This window comes from Cervus canadensis, chromosome 5 (assembly GCF_019320065.1).
Source record: "Cervus canadensis isolate Bull #8, Minnesota chromosome 5, ASM1932006v1, whole genome shotgun sequence".
NCBI classification, from domain to species: Eukaryota; Metazoa; Chordata; class Mammalia; order Artiodactyla; family Cervidae; genus Cervus; species Cervus canadensis.
In genome coordinates, this window is record NC_057390.1 from 36,476,672 (window position 1) to 36,497,337 (window position 20,666).

Here is a 20,666-nt window from a genome sequence, read left to right on the forward strand (position 1 = left end):
TTTACCATGGGAGAATAGATATTCTCTTCAAACCCGTACTGAATATTTTCAAATTAAAGTGTATATAAGTTAATTTTTTTTTTCTGTTTGTTAAGTCCTAGTTTTCTACATTATTTTTCTGCCTTAATTGCTCCGCAGTCTCAAAATTAATGCTTGAGCAAAATACATGATTTCCACTGTTTCTCAGATAGACTTAATTACTCACCGGTCATCAGTACTTTGCTCATCATGTAAGAGTCGCTCTTTATTTAACCCTATCTTCTCAAGCTCATGAGTTAATTTTTCAAGATCATTATTCATTTGTTGAGTCTTCAATTTTTCACTCACCAAATCCTTATTTTAAAAGTAATGCAAAACTCACATAAGTGTTGTGAACATAAACATCAAAGAAATTCAGCCATATTTAATACACATAATTTAAACCAGTAAAGACAGGCTATTGCTGAACGTTTTATCAATAAAAAAATAGCTAAGCAAAAAAATTATAACCCGGTTCAAAGAGTAATGTTTTCCTTCTTCTATTTTGCTAATACTTTTAAACTTTTTAATGTTAAAAACTAAAAGGAGAAAATCGTACTTGTGATTACACACCTTAGGTTTGAAAAGTGTGGGGGAAACCAAACATATCCATTAACTTTTCATACTGAACTAGAACTTTAGTGCATATTTCTTTCATGTTGGATACAACACCCTTCTCCCATCACAAGCACCCCTCTCCCAGTGGAAGAGGCCTAAGACATTGATCTGAATAACTAGGGGGAATTCTTAGAGATGCAGGGACCAGGAACCTATCGTTCATGTGTGTAAGATTGTAGAACAACAGAAAGAAAAAAGAAAAAGGATAATAATGATCCCTTTTCCATGTCTCTTTAGCAGAAAGGCAGATTTCCCAGTGCAAGCATCTGCCAGAATGCTAAGTTTTTTTTAATTGAACTTAAAAGGTTATCATATATAGTAGAGCATAAGGATAGCAAATAAACACTATTTGCTCTCTTCTGAGCTACACCAACCATTTATTGCCAATCTACTCCTATAAATTTTAGAATTCTTCATGATACACACATCCAGCCAACTACCAATTGTTTGGTGTTGACATGATTTGCATTCTCTTGCTTATCTTATATTCTCTCAGTCAAAATTCAAGGGACTTTGGAATCTGAAAGATCTAGATTTGAATCCAGAAATCCAAATCTACCATTTTGTTCTTAAATAAGTTACTTAATGTTTCTCAATCTCAGTTTTCTAATCTAATGGAGGTAACAGAAATAAAGGATTGGTTGTAAAAATTATCTAGTATTTGGCACATAGCTAGTATTCAGTAACTAGTAATCATCACATTCAGTAAGTTTTTGATCATATATTTTAATATTACTTTGAAACAAAAGTGTAAAATTATAAGAAATAAGTCAGATACTACATGGATAACTTTTACTATAATTTCTTAAAATACAATTTGCACTCACTTCTTAGTTTAACAGAAGTCGGAAACTTTTTAATTCTAAATTTTTACTTTGAACCATAAATAGATGATAAAAATTACCATAATAAAGCTTAAAGAAGTTCTAAGTTAAAAAAATTTAAAAATTTGTGTGAAATTTAAGTAACTATACTTACTTCTCGTAATGTAACCAAAGTTTTTATATCAATAGTTGCTCTTTTCACAAGCTCTTTATTTTCTTTCTCTAATTCTTTCAGACGAATGCAGGATTCTTTATAAATACCAATCTCTTTGAAAAGGGTTTTGTTTTCTTTTTCCAAATTTCCAATTTTAACATTATTTTCTTCTAATGTGGTATCTTTTATTTCTGCTTGTTGCCGGAGTCTCTTATTTTCCTTCTCCAGTTGTTTTTTATCCTTTTCCAGTTGAGAAGTTTCCTGCTCTAATGATTTATTTTCTTTTTCCAGCTGTTCTAGTCTTTTGCTAGATATTTTTAACTCTTCTAGGTTTTTCTGCAATGTTTGATTTTCCATCTCTAAGTCCTGTAGTTCACTTTCCAATTGTTGGATTTTTTTATTGCTGTTTTCGAGAGCTTTCTGTAGCCTTTGATTTTCTGTATCTAAACCCTGATAACTAACTTCTAAGCGTTCTGTTTTCTTGAAAGATGCTTTCATGAGCTCTAAACCTTTCTTAAGTTGTTCTTTTTCACTTTCCAGTTCTTTATTCTCTAGTTGTAGCTGAGCCATCTTCATGCTTGCACACTTCAAAGATTCCACACTCCTTCGAAGTTCTAAGTTTTCCTCATCAAGCTGGGAATTCTCTTTTTCCAGGGATTCTAACTGAAAAGTGAGGTTTTTAAAGCTATCCAATGTTTTTTTAAACTTCCTATTTTCTCTTTCTAGCTCTGAATTTTCTTGTTCTAAGGCCTCAATTTTTTCACAAGTTATTTTTAAATTGGTTATCTTTTTCTGTAACAATTCATTTTCTTTCTCAAGATGATGCAACTCATTTTCAAGTTCTTCCGCTCTTTCTCCTTTTTCTTTATAATGTTCCAATTCTTTTCTGATTTGCCTTTTTTCAAATTCAATCTTGCTTAGCTTGCTACTTGTTTCTTTGATAGATTCATGGAGAATTTTGTTTTCTTTTTCAATGTCTTTCACCCTTGCTTCAGCACTTATCTGGGAGCGCTGTCTTAAGGAGGACACGGTTTGATTCAGATGTTCATTTTCCTGTTCTAATATTTTAATCTAATTTAGTTTAAAAAAAAAAAGGAGAAAATTTAAAACTTAATGGAACACGAACTAAATATTTTAAAATTACATAGTTTTCCTCCTCCAAAAATTAGCAGGGAAATCAGATCATAAAAAGGTGCTAAAATTGTCTATTTTAATTCTGACAAATATTTACTGAAAGATCACCACGTACATGTACTGCCAGATCTTTAAATTTCATATTTTTAGGGAGTCCAAAATGTACAGGAATGGTTAAGAGAGATGAATATTAACCAAAATGATAATCTTCAGATTATATACTGGTGATATGTTTCAAATTCAAATATGAGTCTAGATGAAATGTATACACTTATCTTCTTGAAGATACATGCTTTTACATTCATTCAAAAAATTTCACAATGCATATATACAGGAAGACCTCAGTGAATACAGTATTTGCTCTATTATATGCGTAGATATGTGTGTGTGTGTGTGTGTATGTATGGGTATGTGTGTATTTGTGAGTATTCATTTCCTAAAAGAATTCTAATCTGGAAACATCTAAATAACAATATCCCTGGTACATTTAAAAATGAAAACATCCAATTTATAGTATGGTCTACTATGATGGTAATGGTTCTTAAAATTCAGTGTGTTAAACAATCAATTCCCTGAGAAACTTGTAAAAACAGAGATTCATGCTTAGCTCTAGAATTTTTGTTCCATAGTTCTATGGAAATGTGTGTTTTTACAGGTGACCTAAGGACTAACCCTGGTGGTTCAGATGGTAAAGAGTCTCCCCTGCAATGCAGGAGACATGATTCAATCCCTGGGTCAGGAAGATCCCCTGGAGAGGTAAATGGCAACCCACTCCATATATTCTTGCCTGGAAAATCCCATGGACGGAGGAACCTGGCAGGCTACAGTCTACGGGGTCACAAAGAGTTGGACATGACTGAGCAACTAACACTTTCACTTTGAGGACTATAGCTCGATAATACAAATCATTTTACTTCTAAAAATTAGAAATTTTAAAACAGCCAGTTATTTAATCTATTTGATTCTCCATTTCTTCAAGCATGACATGTGAATCACCAATAAAACCTGAGAGTAAGTATGAAAATATACAGAACAGTTGCTGCCACCACTTGAGTGGGATCAGAGCAGAGCTGCACTTCATCCCAATTCCATTCGGGGCCTTCGGTATCTGCCGTCTCATTCCACTGACGCTTGAAAAGCAGTTCATGCACAGGTACCACAAAATTTTATATCTGATAATTATTAGGCACACTATCAATTAAAACAATTATAAGTTTTCTCTTCAACTTTTCAAAAATGCATGGGATAGAAAATGAAGTAAAACTATAGTTATTTTAAAATCTAAAAATTTCTAAAATATTTCATTTAATGTTATTGAAGATTTTACTTGCACAAACTTTAAAATAACTTTTGTTAATAAGTTTTAAGATATGTTGCTTAATAAAAAAATTTATGAACCTGTCTCTCTGAATTTTCTCGAAGTGTTTCAATTGTTTTTTCAAGCTGAGCTTTCTCCTTCATTAGATCCTTGCTTAAATTCTGACAATTCTGAAGACTTTGCTTTTCTTGAATAATCTCATTTTCAAGGATTTCAACCTGGTGAAAATGAAATTACAAAACAATATATCATTAGTATTTCAAAATAGTGGAAGCATGTAAAAACAAAAACTAATCACTGAATAAAGGGTAGAAGACAGTTTTAATACTCAAATAGTGAAATTTAAGAATTTCATAGAAAAATTCATTCATAGTATTTCAAGGTACTTTTAGCAGCTATCTAAAATACACAGACATGATTATCTTTCTTGTCCTCTGCATCTTTGAAGGCAAATTTCCACTTCTAAACACAAACACCTGCATACCACACACATGCCACATGAAGAATACACAAAACTTACTGGAAAAAACTCTCTTGGCTTGAATGGATTTGTAAAATGAAAATTTAACTCGTCACGGAATTTAGTGCACAAGAAGGAAAAGATGAGAAAATGAGGAGACAAGAAGGAACTTGGATTAAAGAGAGAAAAAAAGGAGACTACTAGAGAAAAAAAGATTTGAGCAAAACTCTAGCAAAGTATGAGGTTAACAACTATGAAAAAGCAAATTCAACTTCAAAATATGCCAAACTAGTGATTTCCCCATTATTATATAACATATTCAAACCAGGTAACCAAAAAAAAAAAAAATTTAGGCATATAAAATATTCCACTTCACATTTAAATATTACCTAAATCCTTGTAACAACAGTAAGAAACTCTAAGAAGTAATATTAATAGCTCAAAAGCATAAAGTCGCAAATCTTATTCAATAATTCACATTAAGTTTACACAATCAGGAACCTTTAAGCTATTAATAACTAATCTGGTTCTCACATTAAATACTGAAATATATGCAAAGTATTTATTTAATTAAACTCATTTGCTGTATTAATGGAATTCAAGTGAAACATTCAGTTTACAAAAGATATGCAAAGAATTAATCAAAAATTGCTGGACTCACTAATTTACTAATTAGAATTTAAAGTTAATTTCAAAATCAAAATTCCAGATTTATAGTGGCAACAAAAATAAAACCATTCCAAGTTCTAAATGGCCACTTCTATTTTAACACTATATTTATTGTGAAATGCTTATTTGGTTAATGAATTAAAGATGATGCAAATAATGTTTTAAAAGAGAAAAAATCTTTCAAGAAAATCAAAGTGTCTATCTGCATTATCTAAGGCACTGGTTCTCACGGCATGGTTCCACAATAGCAGGATGAGTCTCACCTGGGAACTTCTTGGAAATGAGAATTCTTATCCCACCCCAGCCCTACCACATTAGAAACTCTGGGCATGCGGCTCAGCAATCCGTATCTTAACAAGTGCTGAGGGTTACTGTGATGGATACCTACCTATTCAAAGCTACTGATCTAAAAACTAGGCAGATTTTCATAACCAAACTAGAAACCGAGAATCCAGAGGAAAAACTAGACATAGCTGACACATATAGAATAATATTTATTACAGCATATTTTTCAGTGACCAAGCACTGGAAACAAAAGTGAAAGCACATTTTGAAGGGCATACATGATGGAGGGTATTCATGGTAAAAATAGCATGAACATCTTGATAATACGATTTCTATTTAAGTATACTGTGTGTATATGGTTGTGTAGGCACAAAGACATGCACAAATAAATTACTTGGTCTAACTGTCTCACAACAGGAAAACAGAGTATCTCAGAGATATTGCCAGTTTGGATCCAGACCACTGCAATAAAGTATCGCAATTAAATGAGTCAAGTGAATATTCTAAAAGCTATGTTTACCCCACACTGTGGACTATTAAGTGTGCCATACCATTATGTCTAAAAAACAATGTACATACCTTCATTAAACAATACTTTACTGCTAAAAATGTTAACCATCACCTGAGCCTTCAGCAAGTTTTAATCTTGCTGGGAAAATGTCTTGCCTAGATGCTGATGGCTGCTGACTGATCAGGGTAGTGGCTGTAGAAGGTTGGGATGGCTATGTAATTTCTTAAAATAAAACAATAAAGTCTGCTCTGTCAGTTGACCCTTCCTTTCATGAACAATTTTTCTGTAGCATGCAACGCTACAAAAACTTTTTTTTCAAAATTGGAGTCACTTCTCTTAAACACAGCCACTGTTTTATCAACTTTATGTAATATTCTAAGTCCTCTGTTGATATTTCAACCAACTTCACAACATCTTCAACAGCAGACTCTGTCTCAAGAAACTTTCTTTACTCATGCATAAGAAGTAACTCCTAATCCATTATAGCTGTATCATGAGATTGCAACAAATCAATCACATCTTCAGGCTCCATTTCTAATTCTGGTTCTCTTGCTAATTCCTCCACATCTGCAATTACTTCCTCCACTGAAGCCTCTAAGTCATCCATGAGGGGTAGAATCAACTTCTTCCAAACCCCTGTTAACGTTATTTTTACTTCTTCCTATGAATCACAAATGTTCTTAATGGCATCTAGACTGGTAAGTTCTTTCCAGAAGGTTTTTAATTGACTTTGCCAGATCCATCAGAGGTATCACTTTTGATGGCAGCTATAGCCTTACAAAATAAAGAGTAAGACTTCAAAGTCAACTTAAGTCTTTGATCTATGGGCCGCAGAATGGATACTGTGTTAGTAAGCATGGAAACAACATGAATCTCAATCCTAAGTCTCTAACAAAGCTCTTGGGGATCAGGTGCACTGTCAATGAGCAGTCATATTTTGAAAGAAATTTTTGTTCGAGCAGTAGATCTCAAAAGCGGGCTTAGAATAGTCAGTAAACCACACTGTAAACAGATATGTTGCCATCCAGGCTTTGTTGTTCCATCAAGAGAGTACAAGGAAAATAAGTACAGAGAGAACAGATTAAGCAGAATTCTTAAGGGCCCTAGGATTTTTGAAATTATAAATGAGCACTGACTTCATGTCACCAGCTTCATTAGCCTCTAACAAGAGAGTCAGCCTGTCCTTGAAAAAAAAAAAAAAATTGTTGTGGCATGGAGGATCTTTAGTTGTGACATGTGGGATCTAGTTCCCTGACCAGGGATCAAGTCTAGGCCCCCTGCATTGGGAGTGTGGAGTCTTAGCCACTGGGACCGCCAGGGAAGAAACCTGTCCTTTGAAGCTTTGAACCTAGGCATTAATTAAACTCTTTCAGCTATGCAAGTCCTAGATGGAATCTTGTTCCAATAGAAGGTTGTTTGTCTACACCAAAAATCTAGTTTAGTGTAGATTAATTAGTGAATTATATCTTCTGGAAAACTAAACACAGCTTCTACATTAGTACGTGTTGTACTTTTATGTTACTGAAACATCTCTCCTTCAACCTCACAAACCAACCGCTAAAAGATTAAATGTTTTCTTCTGAAGCTTCCTCACCTCTCAGCCTTCACAGCTCTGGATTAGGCTTTGGCTTAAAGGAATGTTGTGGCTGGCAAGTATTCTATCCAGACCACTAAGACTTTCTCCATGTCAGCAATAATGCTCTTTCACTTTCTTATCATTCAAAGTTCACTGAAAGTACTTTTAATTCAAGAACTTCCTTGCATGCACATCTTGGCTAACTTGTAGGAGACCTACCTTTTAGTCTATCTCAGCTTTCAACACTCCTTCCTCACTATTCTGAATCATTTCTAGCTTTTGACTTGATTGTGTGAGAGAGAGATGTGCAGCTTTTCCTTTCAGTTGGACACATACAGGCCGCTCTAGGGTTATTAGTTGCCTAATTTCAATATTGTAGTGTCTCCAGGGATAGGGAGGTACAAGGAGAGGCTGAGAGATGGGGAAATCACCAGTCAGTGGAGAAGCTGGAACACCACATCACTTGATTAAGTTCACTATCTTATATGGGTGCAGTCTATGCCACCCCAACACAATTACAATACAAACATCAAAGATACCTGACAGAGGTCACCATAACAAATACAGTAACAATGAAAGAGTTTGAAATATTGTGAGAATCACCAAAACGTGACACAGAGACACAAAGTAAGCAAATGCTATTAGAAAAATAGTGCTGAGAGACTTGTTTGAAGCAGGGTTGCCTCAAACTTTCAAGTTGAAAAAAAAAACAACAGCAGCAGCAGCAATCATCTGTGAAGTACAATCAAGTACTATGCAATAAAATAAGGTATGCTTTTTATTTCTTTTCAGAGTCTGCTTGAATTCAGGTTTCATAATCCCTAAACTGTGGCCTCTAAATACCATTGTCCACTAAAAGAAAGAAGGGCTTTTTAGAGAAATGGCTGTGTCCAGGTCTCAAGCAGGAAATGTTTCAGCAGAACCTAGAACACTCTGTCACAGCAGAAAGCAAGGAAGCTCTCCAGGAGTGCTTAGGTCATGTCATAAGGATTCAGGTAGCAGCTTAAAAGAGTTGAGAGGGTAAGAAAAACAGTGTACTCAAATACTTTAAAATCCTGAGTTTATTATGACACCACAACAAACTCAATAATTATCTCAGGAGGATATGAGAGAACCAATTTATTACTAGGAAACTGGTAAATAAAGGACAAGAATCAAACATTCATCCTACTTTACCCACCCTAAGAGCTGTTCCTCAGAGTAACTAACAGTGGTTTATTTTTTTAACCCAGTATTTTTTTTTTTTTAAAGGTTTTCCTTACAGAAACACTCTAGCTTCCAAATTAAGAACAGATGATATAATATCAGGATTTTGCACCCTCTGATTAATTAAGGGATCTAAACCAATGATTTTCCATGACTATAAATTCACAGAAAGAGACAACCAGACATGTACCACCTGTTTGAAGTTTCTTCAACAGAAAAACTACTAGGAAAGGAGAGTAAATCTGCAGACTGAAAAAGACTTAAGCGACACATCAACTGATTGAACATACCAATCTTATTTGGATTTATATTCAAAAAGTATTTGAATATACTTATATTCAAAAATATATATATATTTTTTAAAAAATCATAATAGATTTCAGAAACTGAAATGCTGATCAAAAACTATAATTTTTTAAGTGTGACATCATCACTGTTCTTTTTTTAAATTCCTTACTTTTTAGAGATTTATACTGAGATATTTATTGGTAAAACATTACCATGTCTAGGACTTACTTCAAAATTATCTGGTGGTTGCACAGACAGTATCAAGGACAGAAGTAAGATTGGTTGTAAGTTAATAACTGTTGAAGTTGAATGAGTCTAAGAGTGCATTCACTTCTATTTATATAAGTTTGAAATCTATATAATCAGTTAAAATAATACTGAGGGTACAAAAAAGTTGGAAAATAAATGTTCTATCTAAACACTATTTATTTATACTTTTACATATACCTTTTTTATATTATATTAAACATTAATTTTTATACCTTCTTACTTAGTCTTTGATTTTCTTTTTCAATTTTCAGGATTTTGGAGGTGGTGCCTTCAGCAGAATCCATAGTACTCCGAAGCTCTTCTACAGTTTTTGTCAAACTCTGATTTTCCATCTCCAACTTCAACAATCTACTTGATGTCAATTCATTCACCTCATGGCCCAAGGATTTCTGTGGTGCTATAATATTGAAAAATATGACACTGGCAAGACTATGCTTACTCTTCACTATTTAAAATATTTAGTGTAAATACACTAAATCATCTGATCCTTAACTTTATAAAAAATTAATGAAGTTATACAAGATAGACACAATAAAAAAAGAGAGATAAAATACAGGCAAATCTTTAATGCATTCACAAGCGGGGGCTTTCCTGGTGGCTCAGTGGTAAAGAATCCACCTGCAATGCAGGAGTCGCAGGAGATGAGGGTTCAATCCCTGGGTCGGGAAGATGCCCTGGAGAAGGAAATGGCAACCCACTCCAGTATTCTTGCCTGGAGAATCCCATGAACAGAGGAGCCTGGCTACAGTCCATAGGGTCGCAAAGACTCAGACACAACTGAAGCGACTTAGCACACACATACACGTGTACGTATCCACAAGCATTCTAGTGGGAAAAAAAGTACAAAATTTAGACTAAAGTGACTAGACTTTTAGTCCTAATTCCATAAGAAAGCAACTTTAACCTCAATGAATCTTAGGTTACGTGGACAAAATATAGCTACTACCCTGCGTATCTAACAGAGTCACTGTGTGACTCAAATAAGTAGTATGAAGCATATTCTATGCCACACCTTCAAAGATTAAAAAAGAAAAACCGTCTGAAGGGGAAAAAAAATCCTAATCTGATTCTGAGAAAGGCAAGACAGGTCACTTCAAAAAAGTCTTTCTCTAAATGAAGAATCTAGCTAATTAAGTATAAAGAGCAACATGCAGTCCATTTTGCCAATGGACATCATCTTTCTAAGCAGCTTTTGGAATTATATTTTTTATTTTTTTGGAATTATATTTTTTAAAATAAGAAAACTCAGTTTCAACTCCTGGAAATGTTTTCCAGTAAGCCAAAAATAATTATTTTCTAGTAACTGTATAACAGACTCACTAAATATTTTGAAGATATAAAAATATTAGGATTCACAAATGAAATATGACACTTAGAATTTATTTTGAAATCCTAGATTTCAGGAAAGGAAATGAACAGAAATACAGGAGGGCATTTCTAGGTCTGTCTACTTTGTGTATGTTTGAAATCCTCCATCATAAAAACCAGACACACACACACATGCACACACACAAACCATGTATCCCCACAAGTCATATGTTCTTTTTTAAACATCAGGTAGAGTAAAATATTTCCTAGGTTTTAAGAAAGCCTCAATTCTTATTTCAAGTTTTTGTTCTAGTCAGCACACTGAGTTTTTTATTAAAAGCTGGTATCACAGATAGTCACTGACTTCATAAATTTTATTAGTTATCCATGTCTTCTTAAGTAAAACTCATTTCAATTAAACAAGATTAGGCTACAAAACATGATATGCCTTAATAAAACTTCCAATACTATGTGCTTCAGAGAAACTTCAAGCCAGCCTACAGTGAATTTAATAGGATGCACAGCACACATTTTTAACAGGGAAGAATGTCTGTGTTATATTTTGGATGAAACAAAGGAACCCTGATTATATATACACACTGATGATGATATATAAAATAAATGTGTGTGTAGAGAAATTCTAGAAGCAAATTTTGTGAAACGTAAAACGCAAAAAATTATCAGTGACTTTGATTTCCTTTGTATTTTTCACACTCAACAAATTTTCTAGAAAAGTTCTTGTATAGTTAAAAAAAAAAACTACACTACATTAATATTCTGTTCTATGACTCCAGCAAAACAACTGATATAATAATAATAATAAAACACTCAAATGCTATTCACGAGGTGTTCTAAAGAGCTTCATTAACAAAATCAACCCTCACAACAACCCTACCAGATAGTCCTTACTATTACTGTTACTGTCCCCACCTAACAGCTGAGAAAACTCCTAACAGTGTAATTTTTACTACTTCAGTAGTAGAAAACATTTAAATCTGAACTGTTTTCTTTGTAACTCAATCCACATGGAATACAATTAAAAAGTTCCACAAATGTTTTATGTAACACCTCTTGGCAAGTTCATTGGCTGAATATCACTTACTATGAAGTCAATTTTGTAAATTGAGGTCCCAGAACTTGGAATTAGGTTCCCAAGTGTAAAATTAGCAAAAGCCTAACAGTAATAAATATGACAAGTCATCTGCAGAAGTTACCATTTTTTAAGCACCAGGCTTAAAAAAGCTCTTTTAGAGCTTATGTCTACCTTATCACTATATTCTCAGAGCCTGATACAATACTTCACACATGATAGGTGCTTAATAAATATCTGCTGAAGGAAGAAAACAGGTATAATAATATAAATACTGGGTAACTGAGGAATTAGGGAACCAGTCTAATTCAAATAAATGTGACTGAGGTATAATTTCAATAAAGTATATCAGTATTAGCAAACTCAAAGTTTTAACACAAAAGGCCACATTGTATGTGTGTGTCCAGCTTTAATAAAGAGGACAAATTAATGTGGAGGCAGAGACATAGAGCCGAAAGTTAAATCTTTATCTGAGGTCTTTTGTTACCTCCCAGGTATAAGTGGACTTGAGCTACATTTTTAGGTATTTTAGGTATAATCCTAAAATGGCGATGACACATATGGATGAAAGTAACCATAAAGATCCTTAAGTTGCTTTATTATGGCTACATATTCACCAAAGAATATTCCCATTACATTCTGATGTCCTACTTAGGTTTGTCTACAGTCAAAGAACATGCTGACCCAGTAAATATGACTTTTCTGTTCTATTTAGTAGATGGTTATATCTCTCAAAATACATGAGTAAACTGATACCCCTGCTTCTTGGGATATTAACATGAAATAGTGCCTAAACAATGGACCGAATGTGTTACTGCACTCAAAGTTGAACTGCAAGACACGCAGAGATAAGGATCGAACCCAGGATTGTGGAAATTAATATATTCTTCTGTGAAATCTTATCTAGGGAGATATCTGGCCTTTGAGACATTTCCAGTCAAGGAAAATAAAGAACAGTAAGAAAATATCCAGAAATGTAAGCATAAATACAATGTCATTTATTCATTCAATCATTTAAATAAAACAGTATCAGAAATACCTTCAGAAAGTTCACTAGTTCTGGATATTTGTTCCAGTTCCCAGCCAAGATGTAATGATTCATCCATACTTTGCTTCTGTGCCATTTCCAAAGTCATATTTTCTTCCATTAATTCTTCAATCTTTTTTCTATCCATATCACGTTCCTTTTTTATTAGCAGAGTAGGGAGAGAAAAGAAAGCTAAGAAACAGTACAATTTCAAGCTAATATCATATTACTTTATAACTTTCAATTATCAGAAACTGTATGAGTTAAATTTTGAGTTCCTTAAAATTTTCACAATTTGAAGCTCTTGATAATAATCAATTATAATTATTACTGCTGGTCATTAAACTGATCAGCTGTCTGACCTCCTTTTAAAGTGATTTTTGGGAACACTGAAAACACTTCTTCATAGTCATTATATTGTTCTATTCACATAACAAATGACTTCTGATCCAATGCTAAATTTTAGAAATAGTTGTATTCCTACAGTCTAAAGAAATGTTTACACAATAGCTTATTAGGGTTTTCTGAAAAGAAATAGAAAAATTAATAAATAACACCGCTTTGTAATAAAGGCAGAAATTTCTACTACTCCTGAACTTACATAAAATCAGGAGCATCTAACTTATTTAGTTCTCACTTTTCTGTTAAGACCTTAAGGACACTAGCCATCCTTATCACCATAGGGAAATCAGATGAATCATAGAATTCTTACTTAGAAGCTACGTAATGGATCTACCTTATACACTTACCATTTCCATATCATGCAGTTTAGCCTTCAGTTGTAAATTCTCTTTTTCTAATTCATGTAATTTATCAGAGCGAGCTCGAGTTCCTTCTAATTGGTCTTCCAACATGGTTTTTGTTTCCAATAAAACTTGATTGTCTTCTTTTAATTCCTATAAACATTTCAAGTAAGCTTTATTGGTCACAAATATGTTAATACAATAATTTTTAAAGTTCTGAAACACAAAAATTCTTTGTTGAAAAATAAGACATTAAGCTATCTTTATCAACAGGTCTATGCAAGAGTAAAGGTACTGAGTAACAAATATAGATCAGCTCAGTTCAGTCGCTCAGTCGCGTCTAACTCTTTGCAACTCCATGAACCACAGCACGCCAGGCCTCCCTGTCCATCACCAACTCCTGGAGTCCACCCAAACCCATGTCCATCAAGTTGGTGATGCCATCCAACCATCTCATCCTCTGTCATCCCCTTCTCCTCCTGCCTTCAATCTTTCCCAGCATCAGGGTCTTTTCCAATGAGTCAGCTCTTCGCATCAGGTGGCCAAAGTACTGGAGTTTCAGCTTCAACATCAGTCCTTCCAATGAACATTCAGGACTGATCTTGTTTAGGATGGACTGGCTGGATCTCCTTGTAGTCAAGAGACTCTCAAGAGTCTTCTCCAACACCACAGTTCAAAAGCATCAATTCTTTGGTGCTCAGCTTTCTTTATAGTTCAATTCAGTTGGTTTCATTTTATTTCCCAGAATTTAAATTATTATGTAAACAGGGAAGGGAGATGGGAGGGAGTTTCAAAAGGGAGGGGATATATGTATACCTATGGCAGATTCATGTTGAGGTTTGACAGAAAACAGCAAAATTCTGTAAAGCAATTATCCTTCAATAAAAAATAAATTAATTTTAAAAATTATGTAAACAAATACTCATTACTTATATTAGGATGAGTAATACTACTATAATTTCACATGAAATTGTCAGGGTATATAAAAATTCCTAAGTCACAAGGATAAGGAACTCAGTATAAGTAGTCTTCTAGATATTTAAGATGCAAATCTACAGAACTGGGGATTAATTTATTTAATGAAATAGATTTAAGTTTCTCTCTACTTGAAAGTGAAGAGTTTGGGGTTTTGAGTAAAATACCAAGACTACAATCAATATTCAAGTAAATCATATACCAAGGCTTTATCAAAAAATACTTTACATAAACATCTTAAAATTCCTATGTATGTTTTGAAGACATGTTCACAAATCTATATTGCTAAGTTATATGCCTGCCATTTATAAGCTGGCTAAGAGAAAGTATATTAAAACAATGGCACACATGAGGACCCCTGAATAGTCCCACACATGCACCCATTTAAAAAAGTATAAAAGAATTAACAAGCAGCTTATCCTTGCACTCTATTGGGTCTGTTTTCTGGTAACATTCAGGCTAAGTTTTAACTTTCTCTTACAATGTTTTCACTTGATATTGTAAACTCCTTCTTTCTTATCCCATACTGAAACTGATGAAAATCTCCTCTATTTACAGACAAAGAAGAAATCACTGAGAAACGAAAAAAGAATGCAAGAAGCAAAGATTTTCAAATTCTTGCTATCAAACTCAACTTTATGTAACATAGAATTGCGACCATTAAAAAAGAAAAATTTGTTTTCTTCTAACTTATTTATATAAAGAGACAAATGGCATTGGGCAGGTGAAGGAAGAGAGAGGAGAAGAAGAAGACAGATACTGATTTTGCTTTCATTGATCCTAATTTAGTATTCTGAGTTGAGCAGCAATCAGAAGTATGCTTTGCATTCACTTCTAGGCATGGGTTTAAAATTAGGAGAGGCATATATACTTTATTTTAACTTCAAAGTCTTCTCTACCTATAATTAAACAAAGGAATGAAATAAAACCTCCAACGAATAGTGTCCAAAAATCCCCTTTTACAAGTCTAAACAATATGCTGATCTACCATAAAATAAACACCTGATGGTATTACAGTTTGCTCAATGTTTCAAGAGTTCTTTACATTTATTAAAGTGCATTTTAAATGCATTTTGAAAAAATCGTAATACTTTTAAAGAAAAAAATTGTGAATTGTTTAAATTATGCAACATACCTCAACTCTTGCCTTATAAAATTCAATATCATGTAGTCTCTCTTTATATCTGCTGACTTCACTTTCAAGCTTATCAACTCTGACGGCCTTCTCCCGAAGTGCATCTAATTCATCTCGATACATTCTTGCAGAACGAGCATCAGAAAGCAAATTCATGTTCTAAATATAAACACATACTACTATTTAAAATATTACTCTCTATTTTCAAATTGATAATGCTTAGGTTGTGCAATCTGATGAATTTACAAAAAAACCCCAATGACTTCTGTACTTTAAAGTGTGAATTTTTGTGGGACGAGGAAGCTGAGCGATTAAGGTGACAGACTGCTAAAAGTGTGAATTTTCTGGTATAAATATTATACCTTAAGTAATTTTTTTTTAATGGGGATATATAAAGTCTTTTTTTAAACCAAGATTAAGAAGTATTTTTAAAATATACACTTCTATACAAATATAAAAACACACGCATACATACAAGTTTTTATGTATAATGTTCACTACTAAGATTGTAAAAAATATTCAGGACATTTTAAAATAAGTAAATCTCTTAACATAACTGTTTGCAATGAATTTAAGGTAAAAAGCTAACTTCAAAATACAAGATAGTAAAAATACAGATGAGGCAAACTACTACAAAAGTTGATCATTAGTTACTTTAGAGAAATGTTTCTATCCAGATATGTTACCAAAATCCTGCTGAGTTTTTTAATACTTCCACATGAATGATAACTTGCATATAATTAGTATACGTCTCTACATCATTTGAAATAAATATTAAAATTCAAAATTTAAAAAGTCCTCCTGCAATCCTTTGAATAACAATAATTGAAAGCATGATCCAGAGACATGTGTGGGTCCCTGAAAGCCTTCTGGGGAGCTCATCAGCTCAAAACTATTTTCATAATAATAATAAGACAGTACTTGCTGTTTTCACTCTCATCCTTCCATGAGAATACAGTGGAACTTTCCAGAGGCTACACAGATGACATGTTATTAACTTAACAGACTGAATGCAGAAACATATGAGAATCTGGTAGTCTTCAATTAAGGCAGGCATTAAATAAAGAGATTTGCAAAAATATAAAAGATTACTATTATTCTATTTTTTTTGTTGTTTTGTAAAATAATGGTTATTTAGTTACCATATAATTTGTATGTTAACATGGAATGGGTTGAGTATTATTTTCAAATGAATTAAAAAATATTCTTAAATTACTAGTTTAAATTTCAAATACAGTAAATTCCAGTAAAGGGATTTCACATTAAATAATCCTCATTAATTTTTAAGAGTAAAGAAGGGTCTTGAGACAAAAAAAAGATTGAGAATCACTGTTTTAGATGGAACACAAAAAAACCCTGCTACCGAGCAGTGGAACAGCACCCACAGCACATCTAAAACTAAAGGTTATGATCCCTAGATTCATTCACCAAGAAAGGTCCCAGATTTATGATCCCACAAGTGAAGCAACCCTGGAATTTAAAATGGCAGGTTAGGGAAAGTAAGAAGAAAGAAATTTTCCAGCCTTATCCCAATCTTAATCATTTATGGCTTAAAGAAGACCTCTTGCACTACCTTCAAATGAAAACAAAACATTACAGAGTAATTAAAAGAAGCAAATTCTTAAACAGTCTTAGTTCATGATGAAAAAACACAAAGCTTCAGAAAAAATAAAGACATTTTTAAAAGTATAAACTCTGAATCTACATGGCAGAAAATGTGCAAAATGAAAATGCATTCTATTCTATGGAAGTTAACATAAAGCACAATAAGAGAGCAGAGACCTAGGGAAATATACATAAGCAGCACAGTTTTAGCAGTAGGGGTGTTCCAGCTGTCAAGTCACAGAAGCCAATACATAAAAAAAGGGAAACCTGGAACTGTCCTAGTCCTAAGAGGTTCCCTGGAATCTTAGCAAGGTTTGAATAGCACACTGATAGAGAAAAAAGAAAACTCCGAACTTCTTTCCAGCTTTGATTTCTAGTTTTGGCTCTGGCATTTCTGAAGACAGAACACTGAAAAAGTCATTACATTTCATTAAACCTCAGTAAGCAATAAAGCAAATGTTGTAAATTATAAGGAGAAAACTCAATTTCCAATTGATCTTATATAATGAAAGTTCCAGGTACAAACCTCTTGCTGCAGCCTTTTTAGCTCTATTTCCATTTGCTCTAGTTCTTGTTTACAGTCCAACAATTGTTCAGTCTTTTCCTCCCTTAAATGCAAAAAAAATTTATTAAATAAAAAACTTTGTGCTTTGAAAACTATGATCATCTGAATATTATCATTATTAAATATCTATTTTAACATAATATTGGTCATGACCTCAAGCTGGGGAAAAAGAAATTAGTATTATGAATTTATATGGTTGGATGTCATCAGACTCACCCTTAAAGTTCTCCAAATGCTAATAACCTCAATGACTAATGTCCTCATAGTTCATAATGTAGTTTCTTTTTCTTCATCTCTTCTGTCATTTCCTGATTTCCATCTCCTTACTCTCTCTCCCTCTCTGTACAGTCACAGACAAATTAGCTGGAAGAGTTCTTAAGCAAGGCAATACTAGCTGGGTCTGAGACTTTAAGGGTCTCCAAACTATTTTCAGTATTTACAATGACCTAAAGAAAATAATACAGTGCCACACAGATATGTAAAATCTTTGAATCTCTATTCGTTTCTACCCTGAAGTCTGGACACTTTTGTATTTCTCCTAATACACTTTTTTCTTTTTACACTGTGTTCTTTCTAACTCCCATTTTCTATCTCTCCTTTAGAGCCAAGCTCCTCAAAGTAAGTCTCCACTCATTGTCTCTACTATCCACCTTCTGTTCTTAAATAATTAAAAATAAATGTTCATTATGTAGAACAATCTGCTTTTGACATCTCATATGTGCTTATATTTAAGTTTTTTCACCAGAGAAAATTTTTATTGAAGTATAGCTGATACACAATGTTATATAAGCTACAGGTTATTGTGATTCACAATTTTTAAAAGTTATACTCCATAAAATATTAGCTATATTCCTTGCATTGTACAATATATCCTTGTAGTTTATTTTATACATAAGTTTGTACCTTTAATCCTCTACGTCTATATTGCCCCTCTCCACTCCCTCTTCCCACCAGTAATCACCTGCTTCCTGTATCTATAAATCTGTTTTTCTTGTTACAGTCACTAGTTTTATTTTTTAGATTCTACATATAATTGGCATCATATAGCATTTGTCTTTGTCTTTGATTTATTTTACCTCGGATAACACCCTCCAAGTCCATCAATGTTGTTTTATTTATTTGGCTGCGTTGAGTCTTAGTTGCTGCACGAGGGATCTTCATTCCATCACGCAGGCTCCCTAGTTGTGGCCTGAGGGCTCTGGAGTGCACGGGCCAAGGAGTTGCAGTGCACAGGCTTAGCTGATCTGTGGCATGTGGGATCTTAGTTCCCCAGCCAGGGATCAAACCTGTGTCCTCTAGATTTCAAGGTAGATTCTTAACAACTGGACCACCAGGGAAGTCCCATGTTTTTAAAATAGCAAATTTTATCCTTTTTATGACTGAGTAGCATACCATTCTCTCTCTCTCTCTCTCTCTCTCTCTATATATATATATATATATATATATATATATATTCTCTATACATCTTCTTAATCTAATCATCTGTTGATGGACACTTAGGTTGCTTCCATATCATGGCAAGTATAAATAATGCTACTATAAACACTGGGGTACATGCATCTTTCTGAACACCACATTAACAAACTGATGAATAAAAACCATATGATCATCTCAGTAGGTGCAGAAAAAGCTTTTCACAAAACTCAATACCTGTTTATGATTGGAAAAAAAAAAAAAACTCTGCAGAAAGTGGGCACAGAGAATAATAAACTCTATATATGACAAAGCCAGAACTAACATCAGACTCAACAGTGAAAAGCTGAACACATTTCCATTAAGATCAGGAACAAAAAACAATGTCCACTCTTGCCATTTTTATTCAACATAGTCCCAGCCACAGCAATGAGACAAGAAAAAGAAAAGGAATCCAAATTTAAAGGAGGAATAAAAACTGTCACTATCTGCAGATGACATACTACAGATGAAACTGAGCAAGACTCTGTCAGGTCCTTCCAGGTACAAATCTTTTTTGTCCCCCATTTCTTGTAGGAAATAGACTTCATTCAGCATTCTGACTCCCTGAGATCTAAAGGGCAGATTCAAACAGCTGCTACTCACAGAAGGAAGGGAATGAAGAAACAAAGGAGTAGCTGAGGAACAACAGTCCAGCAATAAAGCAGGGTTCTGGTTCTTCCTCAAGGAATATATGTAACAATATCTTTGAGCTTTTCTGCAGGAACTAAGGCCTCCAACTCAGGTGGAGAATGGTGCTCAGACAATGTGCTCAGCCTGAAGCACAGCTTCAGAGTTGGTTTTTGGACACAAGTCCGCCTTCCCTCTAGGTTGCTGGCCTCCTAAATAAAGCAACCTTTCTTTTCCAAGCAATAGTTCTCTCTTAAGTATTGGCTTTTGAGCATCAAACCTAAGCTCAGCAACAAAGATAGAAAATCCAAAAGATGCAACCAGAAAACTATTGTTGGAGTTTATCAACAAATTTGGTAAAGCTGAAGGATACTAAATCAACATACAGAAAAATCTGTTGCATTTCTACACACTAACAATGAACTATTAGAAGAGAAATTAAGGGAATAATCCTATTTATCTTCACATTAAAAAGAATAAGATACCAAGGAATAAATCTACCTAAAGAGGTAAAGGACCTATACTCAGAAAACTGTCATATGCTGATGAAAGAAACTGAAGATGACACAAACAGAAGGAAAGATACACTGTGTTCTTGGATTAGAAGAATTCATACTGTTAAAATGGCCATACTATCCAAGGCAACCTACAGATTCAATGCAAACCCTATTAAAATACCAATGGCATTTTTCACAGAACTAGAACAAATAATCTTAAAACTTGTATGGAAACACAAAAGATCCAAATAGCCAAGACATTTGTGAGAAAGAAGAACAGAGATGGAGGAATCATGTGCCTCAATCAT

At 33.6% G+C, this 20,666-nt stretch overlaps 1 protein-coding gene across 5 annotated transcripts in view; it reads right to left on the reverse strand.

Moving 5' to 3' along the window:
• CCDC88A (coiled-coil domain containing 88A) overlaps positions 1–20,666 on the reverse strand; it is a 113,335-nt gene that overhangs the window by 40,714 nt on the left and 51,955 nt on the right. For all 5 annotated transcript variants that reach the window (XM_043468585.1, XM_043468584.1, XM_043468581.1 and 2 more), the window contains exons 9-16: positions 17,741–17,822; positions 15,610–15,768; positions 13,506–13,652; positions 12,769–12,913; positions 9,544–9,728; positions 4,147–4,284; positions 1,615–2,685; positions 206–333 (exon numbers count right to left, since the gene is read on the reverse strand). In XM_043468585.1, coding sequence (XP_043324520.1) covers positions 206–333; positions 1,615–2,685; positions 4,147–4,284; positions 9,544–9,728; positions 12,769–12,913; positions 13,506–13,652; positions 15,610–15,768; positions 17,741–17,822 — 2,055 coding nt within the window. The remainder of the gene's footprint in view (positions 1–205; positions 334–1,614; positions 2,686–4,146; positions 4,285–9,543; positions 9,729–12,768; positions 12,914–13,505; positions 13,653–15,609; positions 15,769–17,740; positions 17,823–20,666) is intronic.